This window comes from Leopardus geoffroyi, chromosome B2 (genome assembly GCF_018350155.1).
Source record: "Leopardus geoffroyi isolate Oge1 chromosome B2, O.geoffroyi_Oge1_pat1.0, whole genome shotgun sequence".
In the NCBI taxonomy this organism is placed as follows: domain Eukaryota; kingdom Metazoa; phylum Chordata; class Mammalia; order Carnivora; family Felidae; genus Leopardus; species Leopardus geoffroyi.
In genome coordinates this window covers 3,323,435-3,348,131 of record NC_059332.1, presented here as the reverse complement: position 1 = coordinate 3,348,131, position 24,697 = coordinate 3,323,435, and the positions used below count along the sequence as shown (strand labels likewise).

At 46.2% G+C, this 24,697-nt stretch overlaps 6 protein-coding genes across 8 annotated transcripts; 4 read left to right on the top strand and 2 right to left on the bottom strand.

Moving 5' to 3' along the window:
* Window positions 1-231: 231 nt before the first annotated feature.
* On the bottom strand, window positions 232-6,211 carry LOC123609487 (histone H2B type 1-J). 3 transcript variants are annotated; one of them, XM_045500565.1, is made up of 2 exons: window positions 5,780-6,211; window positions 232-339 (listed from the first exon to the last, which is right to left on the bottom strand). In XM_045500565.1, the coding sequence occupies exon 1, from the start codon at window positions 6,161-6,163 to the stop codon at window positions 5,783-5,785; it is 381 nt and encodes a 126-aa protein (XP_045356521.1). In that variant the 5' UTR covers window positions 6,164-6,211; the 3' UTR covers window positions 232-339; window positions 5,780-5,782. The 3 variants fall into 3 exon arrangements, with proteins under 3 accessions (XP_045356521.1, XP_045356522.1, XP_045356524.1); XM_045500566.1 differs by having other exon boundaries at window positions 251-329; XM_045500568.1 differs by lacking the exon at window positions 232-339 and adding an exon at window positions 3,869-4,240.
* Window positions 6,212-6,451: 240 nt separating this feature from the next.
* On the top strand, window positions 6,452-9,021 carry LOC123609469 (histone H2A type 1-H-like). The gene has a single exon (XM_045500544.1). The coding sequence runs from the start codon at window positions 6,497-6,499 to the stop codon at window positions 6,887-6,889; it is 393 nt and encodes a 130-aa protein (XP_045356500.1). The 5' UTR covers window positions 6,452-6,496; the 3' UTR covers window positions 6,890-9,021.
* LOC123609466 (histone H3-3-like) lies at window positions 7,176-9,021 on the top strand. Its single transcript, XM_045500541.1, has one exon. It carries the CDS (start codon window positions 7,176-7,178, stop codon window positions 7,605-7,607), a length of 432 nt encoding a protein of 143 aa, XP_045356497.1. The 3' UTR covers window positions 7,608-9,021.
* A 5,803-nt stretch (window positions 9,022-14,824) lies between these two features.
* LOC123609511 (histone H4) lies at window positions 14,825-15,852 on the top strand. The gene has a single exon (XM_045500591.1). It carries the CDS (start codon window positions 15,487-15,489, stop codon window positions 15,796-15,798), a length of 312 nt encoding a protein of 103 aa, XP_045356547.1. The 5' UTR covers window positions 14,825-15,486; the 3' UTR covers window positions 15,799-15,852.
* A 1,172-nt stretch (window positions 15,853-17,024) lies between these two features.
* Window positions 17,025-18,671, bottom strand: LOC123609493 (histone H2B type 1-K). The gene has a single exon (XM_045500574.1). The coding sequence runs from the start codon at window positions 18,654-18,656 to the stop codon at window positions 18,276-18,278; it is 381 nt and encodes a 126-aa protein (XP_045356530.1). The 5' UTR covers window positions 18,657-18,671; the 3' UTR covers window positions 17,025-18,275.
* Window positions 18,672-18,944: 273 nt separating this feature from the next.
* LOC123609479 (histone H2A type 1-E-like) lies at window positions 18,945-19,451 on the top strand. Its single transcript, XM_045500557.1, has one exon. It carries the CDS (start codon window positions 18,984-18,986, stop codon window positions 19,368-19,370), a length of 387 nt encoding a protein of 128 aa, XP_045356513.1. The 5' UTR covers window positions 18,945-18,983; the 3' UTR covers window positions 19,371-19,451.
* Window positions 19,452-24,697: the final 5,246 nt, after the last annotated feature.

The window sequence follows — 24,697 nt, the reverse complement described above, 5'->3', positions numbered from 1 at the left end:
TATAGTTACAGCAGCTATTATATGCTTCTATTACATATATTTAGTCATGTGTGAAAAAGTTTGTGGTTACATAGAAATTCAACTAATTCGCGTAAATTGAGAAGTAAACCTTGGCCAAAGACTAAAACACACTCTTTTCCGCAGATTGCTTTTCCACGACAGTGACGATGTTCTCGTTTTGCATGTCTCCGTCATATCCTAAGAGCAGAGGCAGAATCAGTTCAGTTACAGAAAATAGCTCGTAATCCCGAATCCACTGTTCTTCTGGTTCCACGGTGAGGCCACATGTATACTGTGTCACCTGTAGAGTTAGGTGGCACCAAGACACCCTGAATAAAACAGTAAAGGAGAAGGAAAGAAACACCAGAGATTAGGTTAAATAGCCAACTACACGCGTGAAATCTCACAGGAGGAAACTGGGTAGACAGCACAATTTTTTTTTTTCAGCTCGGTTATCTGAAAACCGTTTCACCAAGTGACCCATTCGTAAGAATTATTAAAACTTTATTTGTGTACTTATGAATGTTGTAGTAACTTAGATCAGTGTAGTTTAACTTGTACTTGAAGGTTTCTGAGACTAAGTCGACCGACCGGCTTTCATTGTATCTTTTTTATGACGGCCTTTTAAAGAACACTCCAACGTTCTCTGTTCCAGGTGCCTGCCTGTCCCTCCTAAAAACAGAGGGTGTGGGAGGGAGGAAGGAAAACAAAAACTTATACAAGATTGAGGAACAGAGGAATCCGAAAGCCCAAAGTCCTCAAGACTTCCCACATGTCTCTCTCATTCTTTTAATTTTTTTAAATGTTTATTTTTTAGAGAGAGAGAGAAACAGAGCGCAAGCAGGAGAGGGGCAGAGAGAGAGGGAGGGAGACACAGAATCCAAAGCGGGCTCCAGGCTCTGAGCCATCAGCACAGAGCCCGACGCGGGCCTCAAATCTACAGACCGTGAGATCATGACCCGAGCCAAAGTCAGATGCTTAACCAACTGAGCCACCCAAGTGCCCCCTTCCCATATGTCTCTTAAGCCAGTCCGTGAATCTAATTAAAATTGTTTTAACTTTATATCAGAAATGGCTCATTTTTTGTAAATCAATAAAATTTAACAGTGTGATCTCAGTCTCCGCTGGCAGACATATTCCTCCTTTGAGTACTAAAGCTTTTAAGAACAAAAAAAAAACGAAAATCCAATAAACTCAACAGAGAGAGCCCTGAGATGCAAGGATGGAAAGTGGGTGTTTTTTGAGCTGGTGATTAACCCTAAGAGCAGAGGGACTACCCCCTTTCTGCCTCTTTGTTCTTTGGCCAATGTGTTTTGGCAATGGCAGAAATTATGCCTATTTGTCACTCTTCGGTACCTATACATTATCCCGTTGAACGGGACTCCAATCACTTGCCAAACTCCTAGATGCCACTTTAACAGAGTCTCCCAGTAATTGGTAAGGCTGTGCTCATGAAGGATGTGGTGCCCATGAGGACGGGTGAGTCCCATGCCATCTTTGCATCGCCTTACCCTTTTTCTAAAATGACCCGAATGCTGCGAGATAGAGGGACAAAGTATTCAGGAAGTTCATGGATAATCTTGCCAGCGACGGCATGAGAGGTGAAACACACCAAATCCACCAAATCTAGAGTAAGTGTCTGTGTCAGTGAAGTCCAATAGCTGCCTCATCCATGACAGCATGGATCCAAGAAGAGCGGTCCCGGCATATGGGTCGCTTAGCAGTGCCAGGATCCAGGTCAACTCTGGTGAGCTAAGTCTATACCAAAGAGCTTGTGGGTAACCTCCAGCAGCATCCCCCTGGCCACCTTGCTTGGGCAGTAGGAAGGGTGTTGAGAAAAAGAAACGTCGTGACATGCACGTGGTGGCTGTCGTATGCCTGAGTACCGATAGCCTCCTCGGAAGGACAGACCTGTCGGTTCGCATCCACAAGGGCCAACGTCATTCTTACACTCTGGGACCATTCTGAGTTCATCCGTATCACTCGTCCCCCAAACTCGTCCACAAACCTCCACTTTTATCCCCTTCAAACCCTTGCCCAGCCAGACACACATGCATCAGTTTAGCTCGATATCTTAGATCATTTCTCTTTCCAGCAAAACTAAACAATGAGACGCCATTCTCCTCTCTTTTCTGTTGTCTTTCGTGGGTACTTTTGAGCGGGACGTTGTTATTACTCGTTCTAATACTGCCCTTTTGACTGGTGTCAGCAGTGGTATTAGCTCAAATACGTTGAAGGCTTACGATACGCAAGACATTGTTAACATAGTAATTCACAAGGGGCGCCTGGGTGGCTCAGTTGGTTAAGCGTCCGACTTTGGCTTGGGTCATGATCTCACGGTTTGTGAGTTCGAGCCCCGTGTCGGGCTCTGTGCTGACGGCTCAGAGCCTTGGAGCCTGCTTCAGATTCTGTGTCTCCATCTCTCGGCCCCTCCCCTGCTCATGCTCTGTGTCTCTCCATCTCTCAATAATAAATAAACGGAAAAAAAAAATTTTTGTTTTTGAAGTTATTAATTCACGAGAAGCACTACCAAATCCCCCTTTGGAAATGAGGAAGAAAGCAACAGAAATTAAAGTCATGTGTAAATGCAAATTTCAAGTGGCAGGGCCTAGTTTCAAACCTAGGTAGTGTGTCTCAATCAGGTATTGATAGGAAAAGTCCTCATGCTATTGAAAAATAGCAAAAAGCATAACTATGTTGCAGAAGTAGAAATAACTGGGGTGTGAGCTATTTGCTCTCAAAATTATTTTCCTCCTTCAACACTTGCTCAGGCCGAGCCTTGCGTGTATCGCCTCCTCCTGACGATCAAGTACCGATGTATACGTCATCGTTTTGTCGATCTGATGGTGTACAAGTAATAGCAGGAGAACAAACAACGTGTTCTTCCGTCCCGATGTCAAATAAATAGTATCGTTTCCACAGTGAGGGTGAAACGATACATTTGCAAAGACTGGAGAAAATACTAGTAATGTGCAAAACAAATGCTTCAGGTATGCCAAACAGTGTTCTTAAAATTCAAAAATTCCGTTCTAGACTTATGGGCAGAAGGCATACGCCTTCATGGAATGCAGACTCTAAACAGGGTTGCATATCCAACATTTGGGGACAATATCAGGAAAAGCGGTTCTTCGAAATTAAAGCTTAGCATAAGTCGTTCAAATCAATAGTTTGGAAATATTGTTATTATGAACTGGGTATTTGCCATGTGTCATCAAAACTTGAAAATAAAATTGACAAAAGTTATAATGGGATGAGCTTTAACATACCAAAGATAGAGTTGAAGAACAGATATCCGCATAGGTATCTAGATATAGGGTCATGCATCTTTCAATGGACTTTGTCAGCGAGTCTCTATTAACCCCCTGGGGAATGGGTGTCTTGATTTCCACAACCGATGCAGATTAGCTTACAAAGAAATATGTGCACGGTAGAAACATGAAATATCATTTGATATAGTATAGCTTGAAAAAAGATTTCTTACGAACAGCCGGTTCACCTAACACAATGTTCAAGGCATCATTGTGGTTTATGATCTCTGGGGAAGATGGGCCAAATAGCCATAAGTATTTGAGCAACAAATGTGTGTATTTTGGGATAAGATATAACACCATGTACAATGTACAAATGTACACTTTTGTAAATGACATACTGTATTAGGTTAGCTTTGAACCAATTCTTCTGAAGCTGGTTAGAAGTAGGTTAAAGTGATAACAGTTTAGGGGAGCCTGAGTGGCTCCCTCAGTTAAGCGTCTGACTTTGGCTCCAGTCACGACTCAAGCCCCGCATCGGGCTCTGTGGTGACGGCTCGGAGCCTGGAACCTGCTTCGGATTCTGTGTCTCCCTCTCTCCCTGCCCTTCTCCCTGCTCAGTCTCTCTCAAAAATAAATAAACATAAATAAATAAATACACAAAGACATATAAGTACATAAATAAAGTGTAACAGTTTTTCAAGCAAAAGATTAAACTCTTGCCTTATTTATAATGGGGCCCCATCCAGGTGCAAATAACTCCACAGATGAAAATTTGATTTATTTTCCTGATTTGTGTATGGCTTAAGCAGTTTAATTTTCTGAGTAATAGGGTAAATTGGCTGGTTATCTTTTCAACTTTGTTGTTTCCAAAAAAAACTTAGTTTTCACAAAGTTTCATCTGGGAATGGACTATTGCCTACGACTCATCCTCTGTCCCAATCCCTCTGCTTTTTCCACGAATTCGGGCTTTGTATTCTCATTTCTATATCCTATAGCACAAACAACAAGAACAAAAAGTATTCAGCTTGAACATTATCATCTGATTATTTGGATTAATGGAGAGGATCAGGGGGCTCATATGACAGAAAAAGTGACAAAAATTACGTTGTTTCCAGGTACTCGGTTATCATTAGTGTGGGGTGGAGATGAAGGAAAGAACTTTCTCTTTTCTTCCTTCTTTATTTTTCCTGTCTTGACTGCACATTTTCTGTGGGGAAACATACAGCAAACCACTTAGTAGCAATTCAAATAGATCTGCATGAGGAACTAACTATACGGAGGCAGTTCCCAAATGCTGGACAAGGAAAGGGAATTTCGGAGAGCAGGCCAGATTGACGTGGGCACTGAACCAGGAGTAGGATTCGAGTCAACAAAGGAGAAGCCTATATTTGACATTGGATCTAACAAAACGTTTTAGACATTATCGCTGTGTTAAATTTAGATCCGTTTTAGATAAATTGGGTAATTTATTTATATCAATTAAATGCATTTAAAATGACTACCTAAACCCCCAAACCAGCCGGACTGGAGGCTTCCAAATGCTTTACAGATCATGGCTGTTTAGCTAAGAGACATAAGATATTGAAGAATTATAATCCAGAGACACATTGTTGGCTGACTGGTTCTTATTTGTGGCAACCTAACTGACGCGGAGCGTGCTTTTTCCTTACTGGTCCCCAACAATGTCAAACAGCAGCTTTAAGCGCCAACCGAAGAAACTTTAAAAGAAAAACTGATTCTCGTTTTACAGGAGTCTGAGATGGATGCTATCAAGCTTCTTTGCCTTCACCGAACCCCCAAATAGCCCTGTCTCGTCATGGTACCATTTTCCATTATATGGGTATATGGCAGAAGGAAAGCGGCAGCCTAATTGGAAATACAGCATTGGTACTTCTCAGCCTGAAAACATCTTCAAGATTCCTCTCTCCAACGAAAATTCCAAGAGGAAATACTAAACCTCACTCCTGACAAGTTTAGAAAGCTTAAGAGGATGAAAACAGGATAGACAGCCGTTGAATATTTACTCTAGGTGCCTGAGTGTGCTGGGCTGGGGGGGCGGGGGGGGGGGGTGTCTCAGATGCCAGAACCAATCAGGGCGCAGAGAGGAAGGGCGGCAAATTCAAACTGTAGGCGCAACCCCCGAAACCTGGGCACGAGTCCAGCTCTGTTCTCAAGGGGTGACTGGGGAGTATTTGAATTTGCTTCCAGCTTATGTTTTCTCCTCCATCGTTTACTTAATTCTAAAGGTTATTCGAACTCGTGACAGAGCCCTTTTGAAAGTAGCTAGCTCCTAAGTGAGGGACAAGCTCAGAGCCTTTGTTACTTTGCACAGGAGCCCCAGAGCTTGGCTAAGACCCAGTATTAGTTTTGCCGCTTAGTTACTGTAATAGGAAAAGCCGGGGATTGTTCAGACTAACTACTGTAATGAGTCACAGGATCAGCACAGAATAAGCAAGTGGCAGCTCTCTCTTTGAGAATATGGGTGGCTCTTAAAAGAGCCGTTAGGATTCGGTTTGCAGCCAACTCACTGTTCACTTGGCGCTGGTGTACTTGGTGACGGCCTTGGTGCCCTCGGACACGGCGTGCTTGGCCAGCTCCCCGGGCAGCAGCAGGCGCACGGCCGTCTGGATCTCCCGGGACGTGATGGTCGAGCGCTTGTTGTAATGCGCCAGGCGCGACGCCTCGCCCGCGATGCGCTCGAAGATGTCGTTCACGAACGAGTTCATGATGCCCATGGCCTTGGACGAGATGCCGGTGTCGGGGTGCACCTGCTTCAGCACCTTGTACACGTAGATGGAATAGCTCTCTTTGCGGCTGCGCTTGCGTTTCTTGCCGTCCTTCTTCTGCGCCTTGGTCACCGCCTTCTTCGAGCCCTTCTTCGGGGCCGGGGCGGATTTGGCTGGTTCAGGCATAATTCAGGACAGCTCAAGACTCCCAAAGGAAAAAACAAAAGAGAAACTAGGAGAAGGGCGTAATGCGCCCCTTTTATATAGAACCACATATGCAAATAAGGCGTAAATTAGAGTCCTGTGTCTGATAGGTGCCGCTCAGGGCAACGTCAGGAGTGAGTTCTGCCCAATCGGAATACAAGGATCCCAAAGTTGCATTTCCATTGGTTAAGATGAAGCTGCAATGTTAACCAATGAAAACTTTTGTTTTTCAAGCCCAATAAGGGTTATAAAAACTGCTACCCTGGTCGGTTTCGTTTTTGGCAGTTTATCGCAGTATAGCTTTTCTGAGCCGCAATGTCTGGCCGTGGAAAGCAGGGCGGCAAGGCTCGCGCCAAGGCCAAGACGCGCTCGTCGCGGGCCGGGCTGCAGTTCCCGGTGGGCCGCGTGCACCGCCTGCTCCGCAAGGGCAACTACGCCGAGCGGGTGGGGGCCGGCGCGCCGGTGTACCTGGCGGCCGTGCTGGAGTACCTGACGGCCGAGATCCTGGAGCTGGCGGGCAACGCGGCCCGCGACAACAAGAAGACGCGCATCATCCCGCGCCACCTGCAGCTGGCCATCCGCAACGACGAGGAGCTCAACAAGCTGCTGGGCCGCGTCACCATCGCGCAGGGCGGCGTCCTGCCCAACATCCAGGCCGTGCTGCTGCCCAAGAAGACCGAGAGCCACCACAAGGCTAAGAGCAAGTAGTGGCCTATATGATAGTTTACGGTAGCTCGAATAAGTCGAGTCCAAACCCAAAGGCTCTTTTCAGGGCCACCTATCTTTTCTGAAAAAGAACTTAGCATTTCTTTGACACTAAGGAAGGAAGTGAGATGTAGGGAAATTGGGTCACTCTTAACGAACCTGTCTTGGGTTGAAAGCAGGACGCCATAGATGAAAGCCTAACGTGCAAAGCGGGGTAGATTTCAGCCCATGGCGGTGATTGGGGGTAGACTTTTTCGGTATCTTCATTGTTTACGTAGCCTTTCGGGTAATGATATTTGGCGCAAAAAAAGTTGCCCTCCCTGACTTGGGCGGACGGCGCAGCGAGCAGCCGGCCACCGGCGGCGTCAAGAAGCCGCACCGCTACCGGCCCGGCACGGTGGCCCTGCGCGAGATCCGCCGCTACCAGAAGTCCACCGAGCTGCTGATCCGCAAGCTGCCGTTCCAGCGGCTGGTGCGCGAGATCGCGCAGGACTTCAAGACCGACCTGCGCTTCCAGAGCTCGGCCGTGATGGCGCTGCAGGAGGCGTGCGAGGCCTACCTGGTGGGGCTCTTCGAGGACACCAACCTGTGCGCCCTCTGCGCCAAAGGCGTCACCGTCATGCCCAAAGGCCATGCAGTTCGCCTACAGGCGGACGGAGAGCTTCAGGGCCCGATTGTCGTGCGCCATCCCAAGGCTGGCCGCCACGTCCAGCCTTCCTAACAGTACCTAAGTTTTGAGACACTGACCTCGCCAGCCCCCCTCCGTGTTGGCAAATGAATGAAATACTGGGATTACGCTGGTAGGTAGGACACCGTTCTGGAGCCCGAGAAATGTTTCTCCCGTTTGGGAGGAGCCTAAAATCGTCAGTGCCGTTGGTTGCTTCCGGGTAGTTATTTCTGTCCCACTTTGTTAGTTCCCACAACTATTGCCATTGAAATGTAAAGTGTAGTTAATCGCACAGGCTGTTCCGCCTTACAGGCTTCAAGGTCCAGGTGGAGTAAGGAAAATCCTATAAATAGAGGATTGTATGGTTTGACCAAGGAATGCTTCTGAATGGAGAGGTGGAGTGTGCTGTGGCTCCCGACGACCCAGGTCTCTCCGCCCAGCTGACGCTGAAGTGTGGAAGGAGGTTGATTGACGTGACTTACTTTTGTTGCTGTTGTCACCAAATAAGGAAAACTCCCTCAATGGTTTTGATTGCCCAGGGCACAATCTTGCCTCCTACTTTCTGTGCGCTGGACCCCTGTCACGGATGTCATCTCAAAAACGGGGAGAAAAACGTTCTTCGCTTTTTTTCTTGAATGTCACGGACGACGTTGGCTGCCTGATGACATTTATGGAAATTCTTCTTAGGATAACATTTCAAGGGTATAAAATGCAAACATTGCAAAAAAATGTTTATTCCACTTCTTATCCAAATTTCAAAAACTAATAAATTTGGTAGGAGGGATCAATGTGTTTATATAGTTAGCACATTCCATAATACAGTCTTTTGGAGACATCTGTGATTTCCAGTGGGTGACAAAGTCACAGGTACTGAAATTGACGGCCCAATGTCGTCATAAAGGGAAATGCTAAAGTTCAGTCAGAGGCGAAGTGTATTTTTCCCCATCCCAACTCACAGGCTTCCCCCCCTTATCAGCACCACCACCCCATCCACAGGCTCCTGATTTTTTTTTCCCTTGGAGGTATTGTGGCGTATATGGACTCCAGGTTAAAAGCATTTGCTCTCAAATTTGGTTGACCTACCCGTTATTTTTCCACCCGATAAAATTTGGGGGTGATGGTGGTGGGGTGGTTAGGAACTGACGGCCAAGAAAGAATTCTTGAAGACGTCTTTGGTGCAAAAACGTGATTTTCTTAAAGCACAGGGACAGGACCCGCGGGCAGGAAGAGCTATATGGGGTCGTGACGGGTAGCTCATTATATATCCTCAGGTTGGGAGGGGGTCAGGGATAGAGTAAGTCTCTAGGGTATTTTGGAAGCAAGGTTTCCGGGGCCTTGAGGGGCTGGTGTTGCGAGGAAAACACCGTTTATCAACGTTTTAACACTCGAAGTCTATGAATATCTCATATTAATATTCACACCCTTCAGTTGTTTCTATTTCTTGTACTTAAAATATAATTACTGCGAATCCCAGTGTAACTATGACTTCTTGGAATCAAAATAAATGCTGACAACTTATCTCACAATGACGGGCACTCAAATGCACACTCCCCATAGTAAGATATTTTTGACTTTTGATGGGATTTTTACAAGCTGGGTGACCCAAATGATTTTATTCATTATTCAGTTGTTCTGTCTTTAACTATGTCTTCTAATTATAGGCCAAGAAAAATAATTTATCCGCTATGCTTTTGAGTGTTTGGCTGAGACCCCTGCAGTTAGAAGACAGTTTTCCCAAGAAAAAAAAACACACAGAAATTTATTAACGTTGTTAAACAACAAAAATTCAACTGACTAAAGGTCAAATTGGCTTTTTTTCAATGATTCCTGAGCAGGCAGCGTCCCATCTAGCAACAGAAAGGAGTTCTGCTGCGCTATAGAAAACAAAAGGCTTTTCAAGGTGGGAAAGCAGCAGAAAAAGGAAATTATTAGCAAAGAGTACATTGTTTCAGTCAAGGTCATCCTCCTAAAGGGATTGGCTGGGCCTACTGGTGGATTACCTCCCCAGCACAGACTAGGTGAATTGCTCCTTGAGTGGCTAAAGGTTCCATTCCCAGGGTGGGAAACCGATCAGATTAGGCGTTCAGGCTTGGTTTGCTGCCGTGGGGTTTCGCACACGTGACTCCATCTGGGGTTTACCGTCTCTGTGACGTGTACCTCGTGCGTACACAGGAGATACACTGGGGAAGATGAACCCCAGAGGTGCCTCGGATGTACGGCTTAAGTACCGTCCACAGCTTGTCGGGAAGCAAGAATTCCTGTCCCCTTCAAGGGTCCTTCTAGCTGGACTAAGAATCCCATTGACGTGAGAAAAATTTATAGGAGAAAATCAAATTTAACAGCATACATATGGGGAATCCACACAGACATGGAAATTCCAAAGACAGCCAGGCCAAACAAGGCCTGTATGTCATCCTGAACTAAGAAGGGGGCAGAGGTCTGGGACTAGGAAGGGAAGGAATGCATTCACAGGGCCATAGGAGCATGCTAATTCCATGTTTGTCCTGCCATGTGGATGGGTCACTCAGATCAAATTTATCGCCGCCAATAACCCTCTTCTGGGAAAGACCCCCAATTTAGGTTGTCCTATGTAGTTAGTACCAAGAGTTTCTCTGAGCCCGTGGGGTCTTCACTGCCTTCAGCTCAGAATAATCTTCATGCCCAGTGGTGCATCTTGGAGCAGCCTGCCCTTGGCCCCCATGAGCCGAAGACAAAAGGTGAGGGGAAGTCAGTTATGAGAAGGTCACCAGGAGAATAAGAATGAAGTCCGTCAGGCAGATTTAAGTTGCTGCCTTCTCCGTTGAGAAGGGTCGAATGCTGTCTACTGGTGTGGCCGGGTGAACTGGGGAGACCCTGAGCCCTAAGACCTCGACCAAGCCCAGATCGAAGATGTCACCGAAGGCTCTTGGTCGCCTCATGGGAAAGAATTCAAGGGCAGACACAACACAGTGGAAGAGAGGTACACTCGAGATGTGCGAGCCAGTGAGCTCAAGGGAGAGAGAGAGCACGTGTGAACCAGGGTTGAGGTTTCTATCAGTTATTGACAGTTGTTAACAAGGAGGAGGAATATTGATTACCCGGGGGTGGGGATTTCTCGGAAGCAGGGTTTTGGGCCTTTTCCTCCTCACTTGCTGGGGGGCTTCCTGTCCTGGCGCCGCCATCTTGGGCCCCTCCAGTGTGCTGGGGCTTTCAGGGGAGTGTGGCCAGACAGGCCTCTGACCCACCCTGCAGGTGGGCACGGCCTCCTCCGCCCTGGCCTCCAGGCATCCTCTTAGAGCCTAACTGCCTACTGTGACCCTGGAATTAACCTTTCCCCTTCCTGGTAGAAAGGGAAGGAGAGACATCTGGATAAGTCTACCACCTGCTTTTAGAGCTAGAAGGGAAAGACCAAGAGCTTTTCTGGTCTCTGCTTTATCTCAAATGCCTTCAGCTGAAAATAAACCTTATGCCAGAGTGGAATATTCTGGGGTGGACTATTCTGCCACCTTTCCATACCTAATGCTAATATTTTGTTGGTGTTTGTTAGCACAGAATTAGGTCAGTATTAATAAACAACCTGAGGAGTGCTTGGGTGGCTCAGTTGGTTAAGCATCTGACTCTGGCTCAGGTCATGATCATGATCTCACAGTGTGTGAGTTTGAGTCCCACGTCAGACCCTGCGCTGTCAGCTCAGAGCTTGGAGCCTGCTTCAGATTCTGGGTCTCCCTGTCTCTGCCCGTCTCCCACTCACGCTGTCTCTCCCTGTCTGAAAAATAATAACAAAAAGGTTTTTTTTTTTAATTAAAAAAAAACTTTAAATCTGCATTGTATTTCTCAGTAATACACAGAGAACATGTCTAAAAATTTTAAGGCAAACTAAAGCTGTCTCTTTACAATACTTTTCAGCATTGTATCTTAACTCCATCACAGGATACTATGCCCCTCGGGTCTTTTGCCTAAATTAAGACACACACTGGAAAAAAGAGCTTAAGGAAAACGTGGGACAAACGTCAGTACGAGCAGGTGAGCAGTAAAGGTCAGGTCTTGGGGCCTCGCTGGTGACATTGTCACTTTCCTCCAGTACTGCACCACTTACCTGCTGAGTTTTCATCTGGTAAGGAATGAGAAGACCAAATTCTCTGTCAAAAATTTGGTTAAGATGAACCTTTATGGATTTGTCCCGAATATTTGGTCAAATGCACAAAGACATATATATTCAAGGTGATTGCAACATTGTTTTAGGACCAGATTTAATCAAACCTAAAACACTCACTGTTGTAAGTTAAATAGCCCATTATGTGCCAATAACCTGTTAAAAAGCAAAATTCAACCAAGTAAATCTGAAGATCTAATTGGCTTCGTTAAATGAAGATTCGTGAATTGGGCAGCATCTGAGGAACTGTATAAAATGGAAAGTTTTTATAGGAAGAAGGGTGGGGCAAGAAAGTTATAAACAAAAGAAAAGAAAAGATTGTTTCCGGCCAGAGCACCTTCCCTTAAGGGTAAAGTCAGGGGGTCTGATTATGCCGATTACCTCACCTTCCTTTGGAGGATGAACAGGCCCCCGAGACAGATTATACCTCTTTGGTGCTTATCAGAAATTAATTCATGTTAATTTTAGCCATTCTGACAGGTGCGTTTGGGAAAGTATTCTAAGAAGATAATGCAAATACCCAAGCCAGTCATATACACGAAATGTTTAAGCAAGATCAAAAAAGGATAAGGAATTTAAAGATCAAGTCTAAGATCAAGAATGTTTAAGGACGATCAAGAGCAGAAGGGCCAAGGGGTGAAAGCGAGTTCACAGAGTGGTCAGAGGTCACAGGCAGAGGTCACGGGCAGAGGTCAGATCACGCCAAGCTGAGTTGTATAAATCATCCGAAATTACCATTCTAAGCTTCGAACATGGGAGTAGCACAACCCGACCTACATTTTTTCCGGAAGTTCACTCACACAAGAGTATTGTGAATACAAAGTTCAGAAGTAAGGCTAGAAGTTGGGAAACCATTGCTGTAGTCTGCTCGAGAGATTTGGCCTAAAGGAAACAGTACAGACTCATTAAGCATAGGATGTATTTGGCAAGTGTAACTAACTGAGTTTGCTGCTGAGGTTCGTTATGCACATTAAAGTACGTGTCTTTTCCATTAAAATTCTCTTGTTATGTACCAGTCTTCCTTCCTGGTACTTACAAATGAAGATTTCCTTTAAAAATGTAAATATGTCGGGGCGCCTGGGTGGCGCAGTCGGTTAAGCGTCCGACTTCAGCCAGGTCACGATCTCGCGGTCCGTGAGTTCGAGCCCCGCGTCGGGCTCTGGGCTGATGGCTCAGAGCCTGGAGCCTGTTTCCGATTCTGTGTCTCCCTCTCTCTCTGCCCCTCCCCCGTTCATGCTCTGTCTCTCTCTGTCCCAAAAATAAATAAACGTTGAAAAAAAAAATTTTTTTTAAAAATAAAAATGTAAATATCTCTTACAATAAAGTAACTTCTACTTTCAGACATTCTCCTGTATCTGCTGTTTTGCAAAAATAATCAGTTCAGAATAATCCTTACGAGAAAGAGGCACACTCAGCTACCCTTCAGCTGTGAAAGGTACAAGGAAAATACCTTGATTTGAATGAAGTTTATCTTGATCTATAAAAGTCAGTGAGTATGAGAAAATGGCCCAAATGGCATTATATTTTCATGAACTAATACACTGTAGGTTTATAGAAAAATAAATACCTTCCGCTATCGCTTTCAGAAACTATAAAGAGCCTGACCAACTTTCCAGATCGCTGCCCACTGCCAACTTTAACAGGATGTGTTGCCAGGCAAAAATCCATGAAGTCAAAGAGGGAGGCTACAGGTTGGTGGGAATTTTACTGATTCTTAAAGTAGAGAAAGTAGGGTCTGTAAAATGTATTCCAATTAACTCATGTTGGAGAAATACAATTAAAAGCAGAAGGAGCGGGGCGCTGGGGGGCTCAGTCGGTTAAGCATTCTTGATTTCCACTCAGGTCATCATCTCATGGTTCTCACATCTCTCTCCGCGCTGACAGCATGGAACCTGCTTGGGATTCTTGTTCTCTGTCTTTCTCTCTCTCCCTGACCCTATCTTCTGGCTCTCGCTTTCTAATTAAATAAATAAATAAATGAATAAGTAAATAAATTTAAAAAGAAGGAAAAGAAAACAATCTTTTTATTCAACACACATGAAGCCAAAATACTATGCTCATCATAGGTAATCTTCTAAAGAGACTGCAAAGGCACAGAGAAACCTCACTTTTTTAGTGAGATTTAGTGGGCACATCCCTTTACATTAGATAGGTTTTGCAGTGTGGACGCAGGTAACAGCTGAACTTGGGTCCCTTTCCTTCTCAAGAAGCTGGCAAGCAGAGGACTGTTTCCCCTGATGATTACCTTTCAAAGAGAGTAAGATCCTTGAGGAAAGTTCCTGAGTTAAGGGGACAGCAAAAGACTTATTTAGCCATAAAAAGGAAAGAAATTCTGAAACAGAAAAAGGAAAATAGAAGGACCCTCAGGGAGAATTAAGCCTCTTATTTCCTATTTGCATTTGCCCTTGAACTAACCTATGCTATCCGTCCCTTTATAAAATATATAGAATATACCCCCCCTGGTTGAATGGGTTTTGTTTCTTCGAGTGTTGGGCAAGTGTTCTTTTATTGCCACATAAACGCAGAAAAGAAATTTAAATATCTTAATGACATTTTAAAATTATGTTTATTTCTTTTATAAAATTTAAGTGGAATACTTTGGAAACACTGTAATGCAACATTTGCTAAAAGTAATTCATTGCTATAAAGGGTAGCGATAAAATCATCGGATAACAAGGGGATTACATGCTAATGCTGAAAAAAGTGTTAAAATTTCGCAGAATTTAAGCAATAGTAAAGTTGTATATATACTTTTTTCAGCTAAGTATATTTTTATAAAGATTTTCGTAGAAAGACCAAAGTGTACTTTCTTTTCCCTGCATTAGAATTTTTACTTGTTCACTAATGACAAATTAATTGCTCTTATAATTAATGAGAGGTTTTAAAAAATTTTCAAATGATATATTATCTAGGGGAAAAAAAAAAAAAAACCTCTACTGAGAGACACGTAAAGACCTAGATGGATGGAGAGATTCAGTATTTTTCAGGTTAGGAAAACACAGTATTTACCATAATAAATGTATAGCGAAATGCTATTTTTCAATGTTACAAATACAACCCTTCAGCGCTGCCAGTAGACTAATCAGAGGAACAGTGAAAACTCAAATAATTTTAAGTGAAATATTCAATATATGAGCAACTAATTCCCTCGAATCAGTGGGGAAAATACTATGTTCTACTGGCTAGCTAGCTGGTTAACTTTTTAAAAGTTAATTCTCTATACAAGAAACCACGTCTGGATTATTACAGTTAAGATTATCTTAATGGCTCTCTTCATTATGAATAAAATGTAGTAGGAGCTGCTGTTGAAACTGAAAACTGCTACACCTTTGCCGGAAGAGAATTTAGCAATACACCTGCAAGATCTTAAAATTCTCTGTTTTACTAGCACATCTTGTTCAACATCTAGGAAGTTAGCATTTGGAGCATTATTCCCCCCGTATAACCTTACAAAATGCACAGTCTTACACACATAGTTAGCAAATGCATGCATATTTGTAGAGACATAAACGGAGTATTTTCTTCCCTGTGCTCTTTAAAGTGTATCCTCTGCAGGGTTAAAGTTTCGTTGCTTAATGAGGATGGGGTACGGAACACGCTACACGAGAACGAGGGGAAATCGCCCGGCTCCTGGGTGTAAAGCGCTCCGAGAACAAAGGAGGCTCGGGTTTAGGTCCCTCCTCCAACCCAGGCGGACTTCCCGCCGCTGCCCTTCCGGTTCTCACTCCGGTCCGCAGAGGTTGCCTATAAAAGAGAGCTGCGCGCTCTGCCTGCATTCTTTTGCTCTCAGACTTCCCGAAGATGTCAGGTCGTGGCAAAGGCGGGAAAGGCCTGGGCAAGGGGGGCGCCAAGCGTCACCGCAAGGTGCTGCGCGACAACATCCAGGGCATCACGAAGCCCGCCATCCGGCGGCTGGCCCGGCGCGGCGGCGTGAAGCGCATCTCCGGCCTCATCTACGAGGAGACCCGCGGGGTGCTCAAGGTGTTCCTGGAGAACGTGATCCGGGACGCCGTCACCTACACGGAGCACGCCAAGCGCAAGACAGTCACGGCCATGGACGTGGTGTACGCGCTCAAGCGCCAGGGCCGCACCCTCTACGGCTTCGGGGGCTAAAGTTTTTTAAACGTTCCCGTCGCTTACCAAAAAGGCCCTTTTTAGGGCCCCCAAGTTTTCGTTAAAAGAGCTTTGGTGCTTGTCTATAAACGGGTCTCGGTAGAGCCGTTTTTAAATGCGGCTTAATGGTTACTTCTGCCCGGGGAGTTCAACGTGGGCGGAGGATGGGAGTTGAGACCCAGCGGGACAGGACCTGGGCCTCCCGACCGCTTTTCACTGCGCGGTGGCATTGCACGGCATCTGGTTAATTTTGGATCATTAGCTTAGTCCAAAGATTTTGAGAAATCTGGAAGCGTCCGGCCTTAAGGGCCAGGCCCACCCTAACCTAACCTAACACCGATCTTTTAAATACATTTCTCCATGTCCGATTGTGAAGAGGCCAAGCAAAGTAATATGTTCCCCTTAACAGGAAACTTTGCAGAGAGCTCTAGAAGAGAAAATCTATCTGTCCTCTTGCACTGTAGACCACATTTATGATTTATCTATTCCTTTCTCTGTTGGAAATTTAAATTGCTGTATTTCCCTCCATGACCTAGCACGGCAATGGGCATTGTACTCAGCTGTAGGCCTTCTCTCCTTGCTTATCTAGGAGTGGGATTGCTCACCAAGAAGATCTGTGCATATTCAACTTGACAAGAAATGCGCAGCTTGCTTCTCAAGGTTGTAGTTTGGGCTACTTTCCCATATTCCACAAGTACCGAGAGTTCCTGCTACCCCCCTCCCCCGCCTGCAAATCCTGCTACCCTCCCCCCCTCCCCCGCCTGCAACATTTTGCTAACGGCAGACCAGATTTTTGCCTGTCCGCATTTGCTAAATTGTATCTCATGTATTTAAATTGCATTTCTCTGATCGTAACAAAGTTGTTTACTTTCTTACAAGATTTTTGGCTATTTTGGAGTCAGGTCTAATGTTGGGTTTATATTCTTAGGAGTTCTTGCAAATGATGCCTGTTCGTACAGGAGTTATTTCCCTCGGTTCCTCAAAGAACTGCAGGCACAAGTGGACAGAATTTAGGCTGCTCATGGCATTATTGGGCTTGGAGATGGAAACTTTTCTGAAATTACTGACAACTGATCGTCCTACTCTCTTAGTAAGCCATGATTGATGGCCCGAATGCCTAAAATTTGCAAGCCATTATGAAAGACAAAAGGTAGAGTGAAAGAGAAGAAATCCTGCCTATAATTTGTTTCAATTTGTGGTAAATACTTTCCGTGGACTCTCTCACGTAATCTTGATCGGTTTTATTATTCTCATTTTAAAATGGCAAAGTAGAGGCACTGCCAGCCAAGTCAAATAACCAAGTCACAAATATATTCTATAACACGAACCTATAACATTTTTAAGCATTCTTCTCTGCTTAGCGCGGCTAGAGAAGCCATCACCAAGGGTCGGCTGTAGTCCTAGTCCCATGAGGAAGAAATGGCAGACGTGTATCAGGACAAGTACAGGGACAGCTCGTGACTATCCCCATCTGATCGCTATTCCGATCTCCTCCACAGTAGATCCGATTGTGGGCCTAAGAAAGTCACTTTTATCATCTCTATTCACACAGATTTCATGTTCTCTCTGGAGAGCACATAATTCACGAAGTTCAGATCCATGCTCTCATACAGATAGGCGAACAGATGCACAGACTTTAATTGACTCAAATCAGTAGAGACGCGCGATCCCAACGGTTACTTATATGCCCTTATTTCCCCCCCCCCCCCCCCCCCCCCCCCCGCTATACCACCTGTCCCTTCTCTCTCTGGCAGTATGACAAACCAGTAAGCTAGCCACATTATTGCGAGCCCTTGTATTCCATTTCTTCACTCAGGAGAAAAGGTAAGCTTATCTTTGCCTTGCATACCTCTCCCTCAGGGCGGTCTGGCACTGTCCCGGTCCCAAATGGGCCGGAGAGGCCAACTTGTTTTCCCCCAAGCCGGACGAAAGCACTGCTCTACGAATCTAACGTCCCCTCCGGCACACAGTGTCTTTCTAATTATGTCGTACCGCCTAGGACATGCGACAACCGGAGGTAAAAGGCTGGCTTTGGAAGACCAGTGGGGACTGAATTTACCAATAAAAGCAGATTAGAACGCCTAACGGAGAAAAGTCACAAGACAATAGGCTGTTAGGATCAACAGGAAGCCACTCTTGCTCACAACCAAAGGATCCACATTCGCGCTACCGCCAGGAATCATTTCTAGTTCACACAACACACGTATACAAACTTGTGTTACTCTCCCGTTAAGGGGCATACTAGAATGTTTGCTGCAAACCCGCAAGAGTCAACTCACAGCACACCCGGGTTCCTTCCTGCCAGAGACAGTTACGGGCACAGTAGGCATTACTCACTGCAATGGAATCCTCATGGTTGCCTCAAAGAAACCGCCTGAACTTGAGCCTAGATTCCAAACATGTAGTTACAGCTCTGATATTGACAGGTTAGTGGCTCTTAAAAGAGCCTTTGGGTTAAATATTCTTACTTGGCAACTTTACTTCGCGCTGGTGTACTTGGTGACGGCCTTGGTGCCCTCGGACACGGCGTGCTTGGCCAGCTCCCCGGGCAGCAGCAGGCGCACGGCCGTCTGGATCTCCCGGGACGTGATGGTCGAGCGCTTGTTGTAATGCGCCAGGCGCGACGCCTCGCCCGCGATGCGCTCGAAGATGTCGTTGACGAACGAGTTCATGATGCCCATGGCCTTGGACGAGATGCCGGTGTCGGGGTGCACCTGCTTCAGCACCTTGTACACGTACACCGAGTAGCTCTCCTTGCGGCTGCGCTTGCGCTTCTTGCCGTCCTTCTTCTGCGCCTTGGTCACCGCTTTCTTGGAACCCTTCTTCGGGGCCGGGGCCGACTTGGCTGGCTCAGGCATGGTCGACAAAAAAGACTTGACGCGCTGGGAAGAGAAATGAAAGCTATACTGCGGGCAAAGCGCAACTTGTCCTTTTTATGTAGAAGCCCTTATGCAAATAAGGTGCAAGTTACAGTCCTGGGTCTGATTGGTGACTAGTCAACTTGACGTCAGCGGTTAGTTCTGCCCAATCGCAACGCGAGACTCCCAAAGCTTCATTGTCATTGGATGAAATAAAGCCACCAGCTTAGCCAATGCAAAGTCTTCTTTTTCGCGCTCAATAGGGTTATAAAAAGTGCTGGCCTGGTGTCGGCTGTATCAGGTACACTCTGTGCACCTGGGGTCATCATGTCGGGACGCGGGAAGCAGGGCGGCAAGGCTCGCGCCAAGGCCAAGACGCGCTCGTCGCGGGCCGGGCTGCAGTTCCCGGTGGGCCGCGTGCACCGCCTGCTCCGCAAGGGCAACTACGCCGAGCGGGTGGGGGCCGGCGCGCCGGTGTACCTGGCGGCCGTGCTGGAGTACCTGACGGCCGAGATCCTGGAGCTGGCGGGCAACGCGGCCCGCGACAACAAGAAGACGCGCATCATCCCGCGCCACCTGCAGCTGGCCATCCGCAACGACGAGGAGCTCAACAAGCTGCTGGGCCGCGTCACCATCGCGCAGGGCGGCGTCCTGCCCAACATCCAGGCCGTGCTGCTGCCCAAGAAGACCGAGAGCCACCACAAGGCCAAATAAGGAGTAAGGTTAGGGAAGTTGCCAAACAAAGGCTCTTTTCAGAGCCACTTACGCCATCAAAGAGAAAGCTGGTGCACACTATCTGCTGCGTTTTTCGGTGACTGTTGTAAGGCCTCGTTAATCGTGGGAGACAAAGTGTCATTTCTGCGGGCGATAACTACATGTAGCCTGACCTACAGGAAGGACAAGCTGGAGATAAGGGGTAGTGGGTTTAGGACAGGCTTGGTCTAGAAGTTTCAGATGGGGCCAGTCAGGCAAATTCCTGAACCCATTTTGGTGTTATCCGTTACCAGTTTTAGGCGGTGAAAAGTACCGGATGCAGTGACCACTTTTCCAGAAGAAATTTACCTGTATGAAGGTGCTAGAAGAGTTCTGGAAAAGGACACTGATTCTTAAGTGCTCTAAATTCCCAGGTGATGGAATTCTTAGTGGTCTTCCCCTTTTAAGATTTCATTCCGAAGGTAGTTAGTCTGACTTACCGGTTGAAAGTACACAGAACTTACCGAATCCCACATTGGTAAATCCTTGGTCCTATTTCTTTGGAGCCCAAGTGTTCATTTGATTCACTCTTCCAGCAGCTCAGGACCCAATAGCGGATGCAACCTAGAAAATCTGCCTCCGTGGAAATTACTCCAGTAAGAGAGACAAACACAGAATCGTACAATAGGTTAGGTGTCAAATATCTTGTGCAGAAAATAGGGCAGCTACACAGCATAATGGGGACCCCTATTTTAGATCGAAGGTAAGTGTAGATAACTTCTTTAAAGGTGTATCTGATCAGAGACCTACGTTCATCTAACAAAGAGATGAGCCAGGCAGATATTAGAGGAAGAGAATTACAAGTGGAGGGAAATGAACATGCAGAGGCCTTAAGACAGAACATGTGTGTGGCATTAGTTGGGAACAGCCAGCAGGCCCAGAAGACTACGGTATTAAAGCAAGCAGTGGGGAGCATAACGGAGGACTTTGGAGTATGTGGATTAATGTGGATGAGTCATCAAAAGCAATAGCATGGGGCGCCTGGGTGGCGCAGTCGGTTAAGCGTCCGACTTCAGCCAGGTCACGATCTCGTGGTCCGTGAGTTCGAGCCCCGCGTCGGGCTCTGGGCTGATGGCTCAGAGCCTGGAGCCTGTTTCCGATTCTGTGTCTCCCTCTCTCTCTGCCCCTCCCCCGTTCATGCTCTGTCTCTCTCTGTCCCAAAAATAAATAAACGTTGAAAAAAAAAAAAAAAAAAGAGAGAGATACCATAAAAGTATTAATTTGTCGTGTGGTCACAAACAGCGATGTTAAGCGCACACGGTTTATAATTCAATACACACAGATTTGTTTGCTACTGAATGGAAGGAAGATTCCTCTGTCCAGATTTCTTCGAGCCGGGCTAAGAACTCAATTGACATGAGACGGATTAGGAGGAGGAAAAAAAATGTTTCCTGGCGTGCGCGGGGAGGCCCAATAATGAAATTGACACTTGAACAGACTGTAAAGCGGGCAGTTTTCATACACTTGAGACAGACAAAACAAAAAACAAAAAAAAACCAAAAAGTGAGGATTTGACAGGGTAAAGAAAACAGATGTTTGGGAATCTTAATTAGTAAGAAATTTTAAGTAAAAGTTGGGCTGAGGTAGTCGATTGGTGAGAGACGTCACAAGGCTTGTTACTCTCAATTCACTTTCTCTGGTGATAAGTGGTCTTTTACTTTTCCGTCCTGGGAGGTGACCTTTCCCAAGGGAGATGTTCCCTGCTTCCCCGGGGGACCGAAGATGGTGTGAGGTCCTCGCACCTGCTGCTTCCCAAGAAGCTCCCATTCAAAATAATCAATATGCCATAGAGGTCCATTTGGGGCGGCCTCCCGGGGCCCCCACACTAGTCCTGGTCTTAGCTCGCGGAAGCCCTACTGAACAAAGCAATAATAAAATGCCAGAGACCCAGGACAAGATTATGGTGACAGAGCAACGCAGGTGAGGTTCTCCGGGAGCGGATGCCCAGGTGGAGTTTGGGGTACAAGATGTTATTAAGGACCAACAGCTGTGACAGGAGGAAGAGGAACGAGGACCGGACAGAGGGTCAGACCGTGCCGCGGGCCAGACAAACGTGGGGGAGCAGACCCCTGAGCCACCCATCAGCGATGTCCCGCATTGGTCAAAGATCCCCCCGGCCCAGTGTGCATGGCCCCGCTTTGCTCTGTGCGGGCTGCAGGCTGCCCTGGACGAGGGCGCGGTCTTGAGCCGGGTCAGGTCCTGTCACTCGGGCAAATCCTGATGTTGCTCGGCGGCTGTTGTAACCACACTCGCTCTGCAGCTGGACAGCAAGGCTCCCCCGGAGGGGGGTCTGCGCCCTGCATTTGTATGTCTCTGACATACGTTAACATGCATGTAAACTCTGACGGTGAGTAATGTCTGTGACGGTGTTTGTAAAACTTACTTTTTAACACATATGGCTGGTATCACCTCTTTACTTTCATTGGGGAATTCAAAAGGGATGTGGTTTCTTTTCAGAGAAATGAGAAAATCTACAGACTTTCTAAAAAAATCTTTACTAATGTTGTCTATCCCGTAAGATTGTATTAGATGCTTGATTCACCGCAAAGGGAAAGTGATATAAAACAGTTATAAGGACTACAGGGTGGGGGGAGGTGGGGGGGGGGGCGGGCACCTGGGGGGCTCAGTCGGTTGAGTGGTTGAGAATCTGATGCTTCGGCTCAGGTCACGATCTCATGGTTTGTGAGATCGAGCCCCATGTCAGGCTCTACACTGACAGCACAAAGTTTGCTTGGAATTCTCTCTCTCTCTCTCTCTGCCCCTCCCTCCCTGTCTCTCTTAAAATTAAATAAATAAACTTAAAAAAAACAACAACAACAATTATAAGGACTACGGAGGATCTTCCCCTGGCCCTCCCTCCTTCCTCCAGATCCAGCCAATCACCTCCCTCTCCCGGTACTGGGAAATAATCCAGCCTCACACCATGATGTAGAAGCTTCAGAATGAACAGTTGAGGCCCAAAGGGGAGGAGAGGAGCCTTTCAAGAGAACATGGAAGGGAGATTCCATACAGACCACTCTGGGCTACAGATGAGGTGGGTATTGTTCTAATTCCAACCCAGAAAAGAAATGCTATGGGCTGAGTGTTTGTATCTCACCCTCACCCCCTAGTTCTTGGGCTAAAACCCTAAACTCCAATGGGATGGTACTAGGAGGTGGGACCTTTGGGAGGTGACTGGTTTCCCATGAGGTCATGAGGGTAGAATCCCCAGGATGGGATTACTGCTCTTATAAGAGCGAGAGGGGGGCGCCTGAGCACCTGGGTGGCTTGGTCGGTTCAGCGTCCGACTTCGGCTCAGGTCGTGATCTCACGGTCCGTGAGTTCGAGCCCCGCGTCGGGCTCTGTGCTGACCGCTCAGAGCCTGGAGCCTGTTTCGGATTCTGTGTCTCCCTGTCTTTCTGCTCCTCCCCTGTTCATGCTCTGTCTCTCTCTGTCTCAAAAATAAATAAACGTTGGGGCGCCTGGGTGGCGCAGTCGGTTGAGCATCCGACTTCAGCCATGTCACGATCTCGCGGTCCGTGAGTTCGAGCCCCGCGTCGGGCTCTGGGCTGATGGCTCAGAGCCTGGAGCCTGTTTCCGATTCTGTGTCTCCCTCTCTCTCTGCCCCTCCCCTGTTCATGCTCTGTCTCTGTCCCAAAAATAAATAAATAAACGTTGAAAAAAAAATTTATAAAAAAAAAATAAAATAAATATATATTTTTTTTTTAATGAGGAAGAATAAAACTAGATTTCATTATTCAAGTCATGTTTACAGCAGTCGTTTCCTGAAAACGAGGATCACAGTTAATACATTCTCTTCCTCGTTCTATTCTTTACTCCTTCATGTCACCTATTACTAGACGGAGTTGTTGTAACACATGGGGTATAGGGAACAATTGTAAGGTCAGATCTAATGTTTAATATCAAAGCAAAATATCTAATATTTATCCCCCAAAGTAACTACATGACTCAGACTTTTCAGCACCTGATAGAAGTTCTGACATTTACAAGAATGACTGATACCTACACTCACAACTGGCCATCGGCATATAAATTTAAGATCCCAAATCTCCCTTGGAATAACCTAAAGGAAAATACCAAAAGAACTCTGAGGGCAAAACTGCTTGTGCAAATTAATATCGTTTGGCCCCTCAAAAGCTAACCGCATTATATTCATGGTAGAATTGCTAACCTAATTGGTATCTTTGTGGAGAAATCATTGCATCCCACACCCTGCTTGCTTGAAACATTTATGAATTAATACAATTATCAGATCAGAATTAGAAAGCCCTGTCAGGGACGGGCCCTTCTGATTTGGCCTGGCCCTGTCGCTAAATAAATCGGAAGCCTCTCTGAACATTCTAGTCAGTTTCCAAAATGTCCTTTCAGGAGATCGGTTTGCACAAAGAGATCGTATTCGGCTTGTTCCGTCCCTTTCCCACGGGAAGGAATGCTGTGTTACAGTGATCTTGTCCCCCCAACCCCCTCAACCTCCCCACTCAAGACCTAACCAGCACCATTGCCAGAAGCAACTCGATTCTCCTTTCTTCCTGGCTTCTCCTTTCCCTCCCATTGCCTCCCACTGGCGGAAACTACCCAGAACCCTGCTGACAAAGGAATCGAAAAAAATATAATCTATAGTCTTCTAGCCTTCGGGATACAAAGAAAAGCGTGAGGTGGGAACAAAGACACAACAGACAGACGCTCATAAAGCAAAGGGTTCACCATGCATGGCCTTCTCTACATCCACGACTTCTTTCTCATAACACTCTAATCACAAGGGATTGTTTACTGCTTCTAAAATAGGTGATGGCTCTTCCTGCCTCAGGACCTTTACATGTGCTGTTTTCAAGGCCCAGAGTGTTTGTCCATCCAGTCACTCTTTGCATAACCTCCTTTTAAAAAAAATTTTTTTTAACGTTTATTTATTTTTGAGACAGAGAGAGAGAGAGAGAGCATGAACAGGGGAGGGTCAGAGAAAGAGGGAGACAGAATCCGAAGCAGGCTCCAGGCTCAAGCTGTCAGCACAGAGCCCGACGCGGGGCTCGAACCCACGGACCGCGAGATCATGACCTGAGCCGAAGTCGGACACTCAACCGACTGAGCCACCCAGGCGCCCCAACCTCCTCTTATCCTACTATTATTTTATGTCATTTTTCATAAAAAAAATTCATCTCTTGGTGAGGTATTCCCGAATCCTGATCCACCGTACGCGTTCTGCAGCCATTCGCTGTTACTAGACCAGATTCTTAAACTCCTTATCAATTACCATATTTTACAAACACATATCTTATTTGTGTTTAATGTCT

Bases quoted from the DNA above. Each gene is read 5' to 3' on its own strand.
- LOC123609493 (XM_045500574.1), bottom strand. From the start codon at position 18,656: ATGCCTGAGCCAGCCAAGTCGGCCCCGGCCCCGAAGAAGGGTTCCAAG.
- LOC123609487 (XM_045500565.1), bottom strand. From the start codon at position 6,163: ATGCCTGAACCAGCCAAATCCGCCCCGGCCCCGAAGAAGGGCTCGAAG.
- LOC123609466 (XM_045500541.1), top strand. From the start codon at position 7,176: ATGATATTTGGCGCAAAAAAAGTTGCCCTCCCTGACTTGGGCGGACGG.
- LOC123609479 (XM_045500557.1), top strand. From the start codon at position 18,984: ATGTCGGGACGCGGGAAGCAGGGCGGCAAGGCTCGCGCCAAGGCCAAG.
- LOC123609511 (XM_045500591.1), top strand. From the start codon at position 15,487: ATGTCAGGTCGTGGCAAAGGCGGGAAAGGCCTGGGCAAGGGGGGCGCC.
- LOC123609469 (XM_045500544.1), top strand. From the start codon at position 6,497: ATGTCTGGCCGTGGAAAGCAGGGCGGCAAGGCTCGCGCCAAGGCCAAG.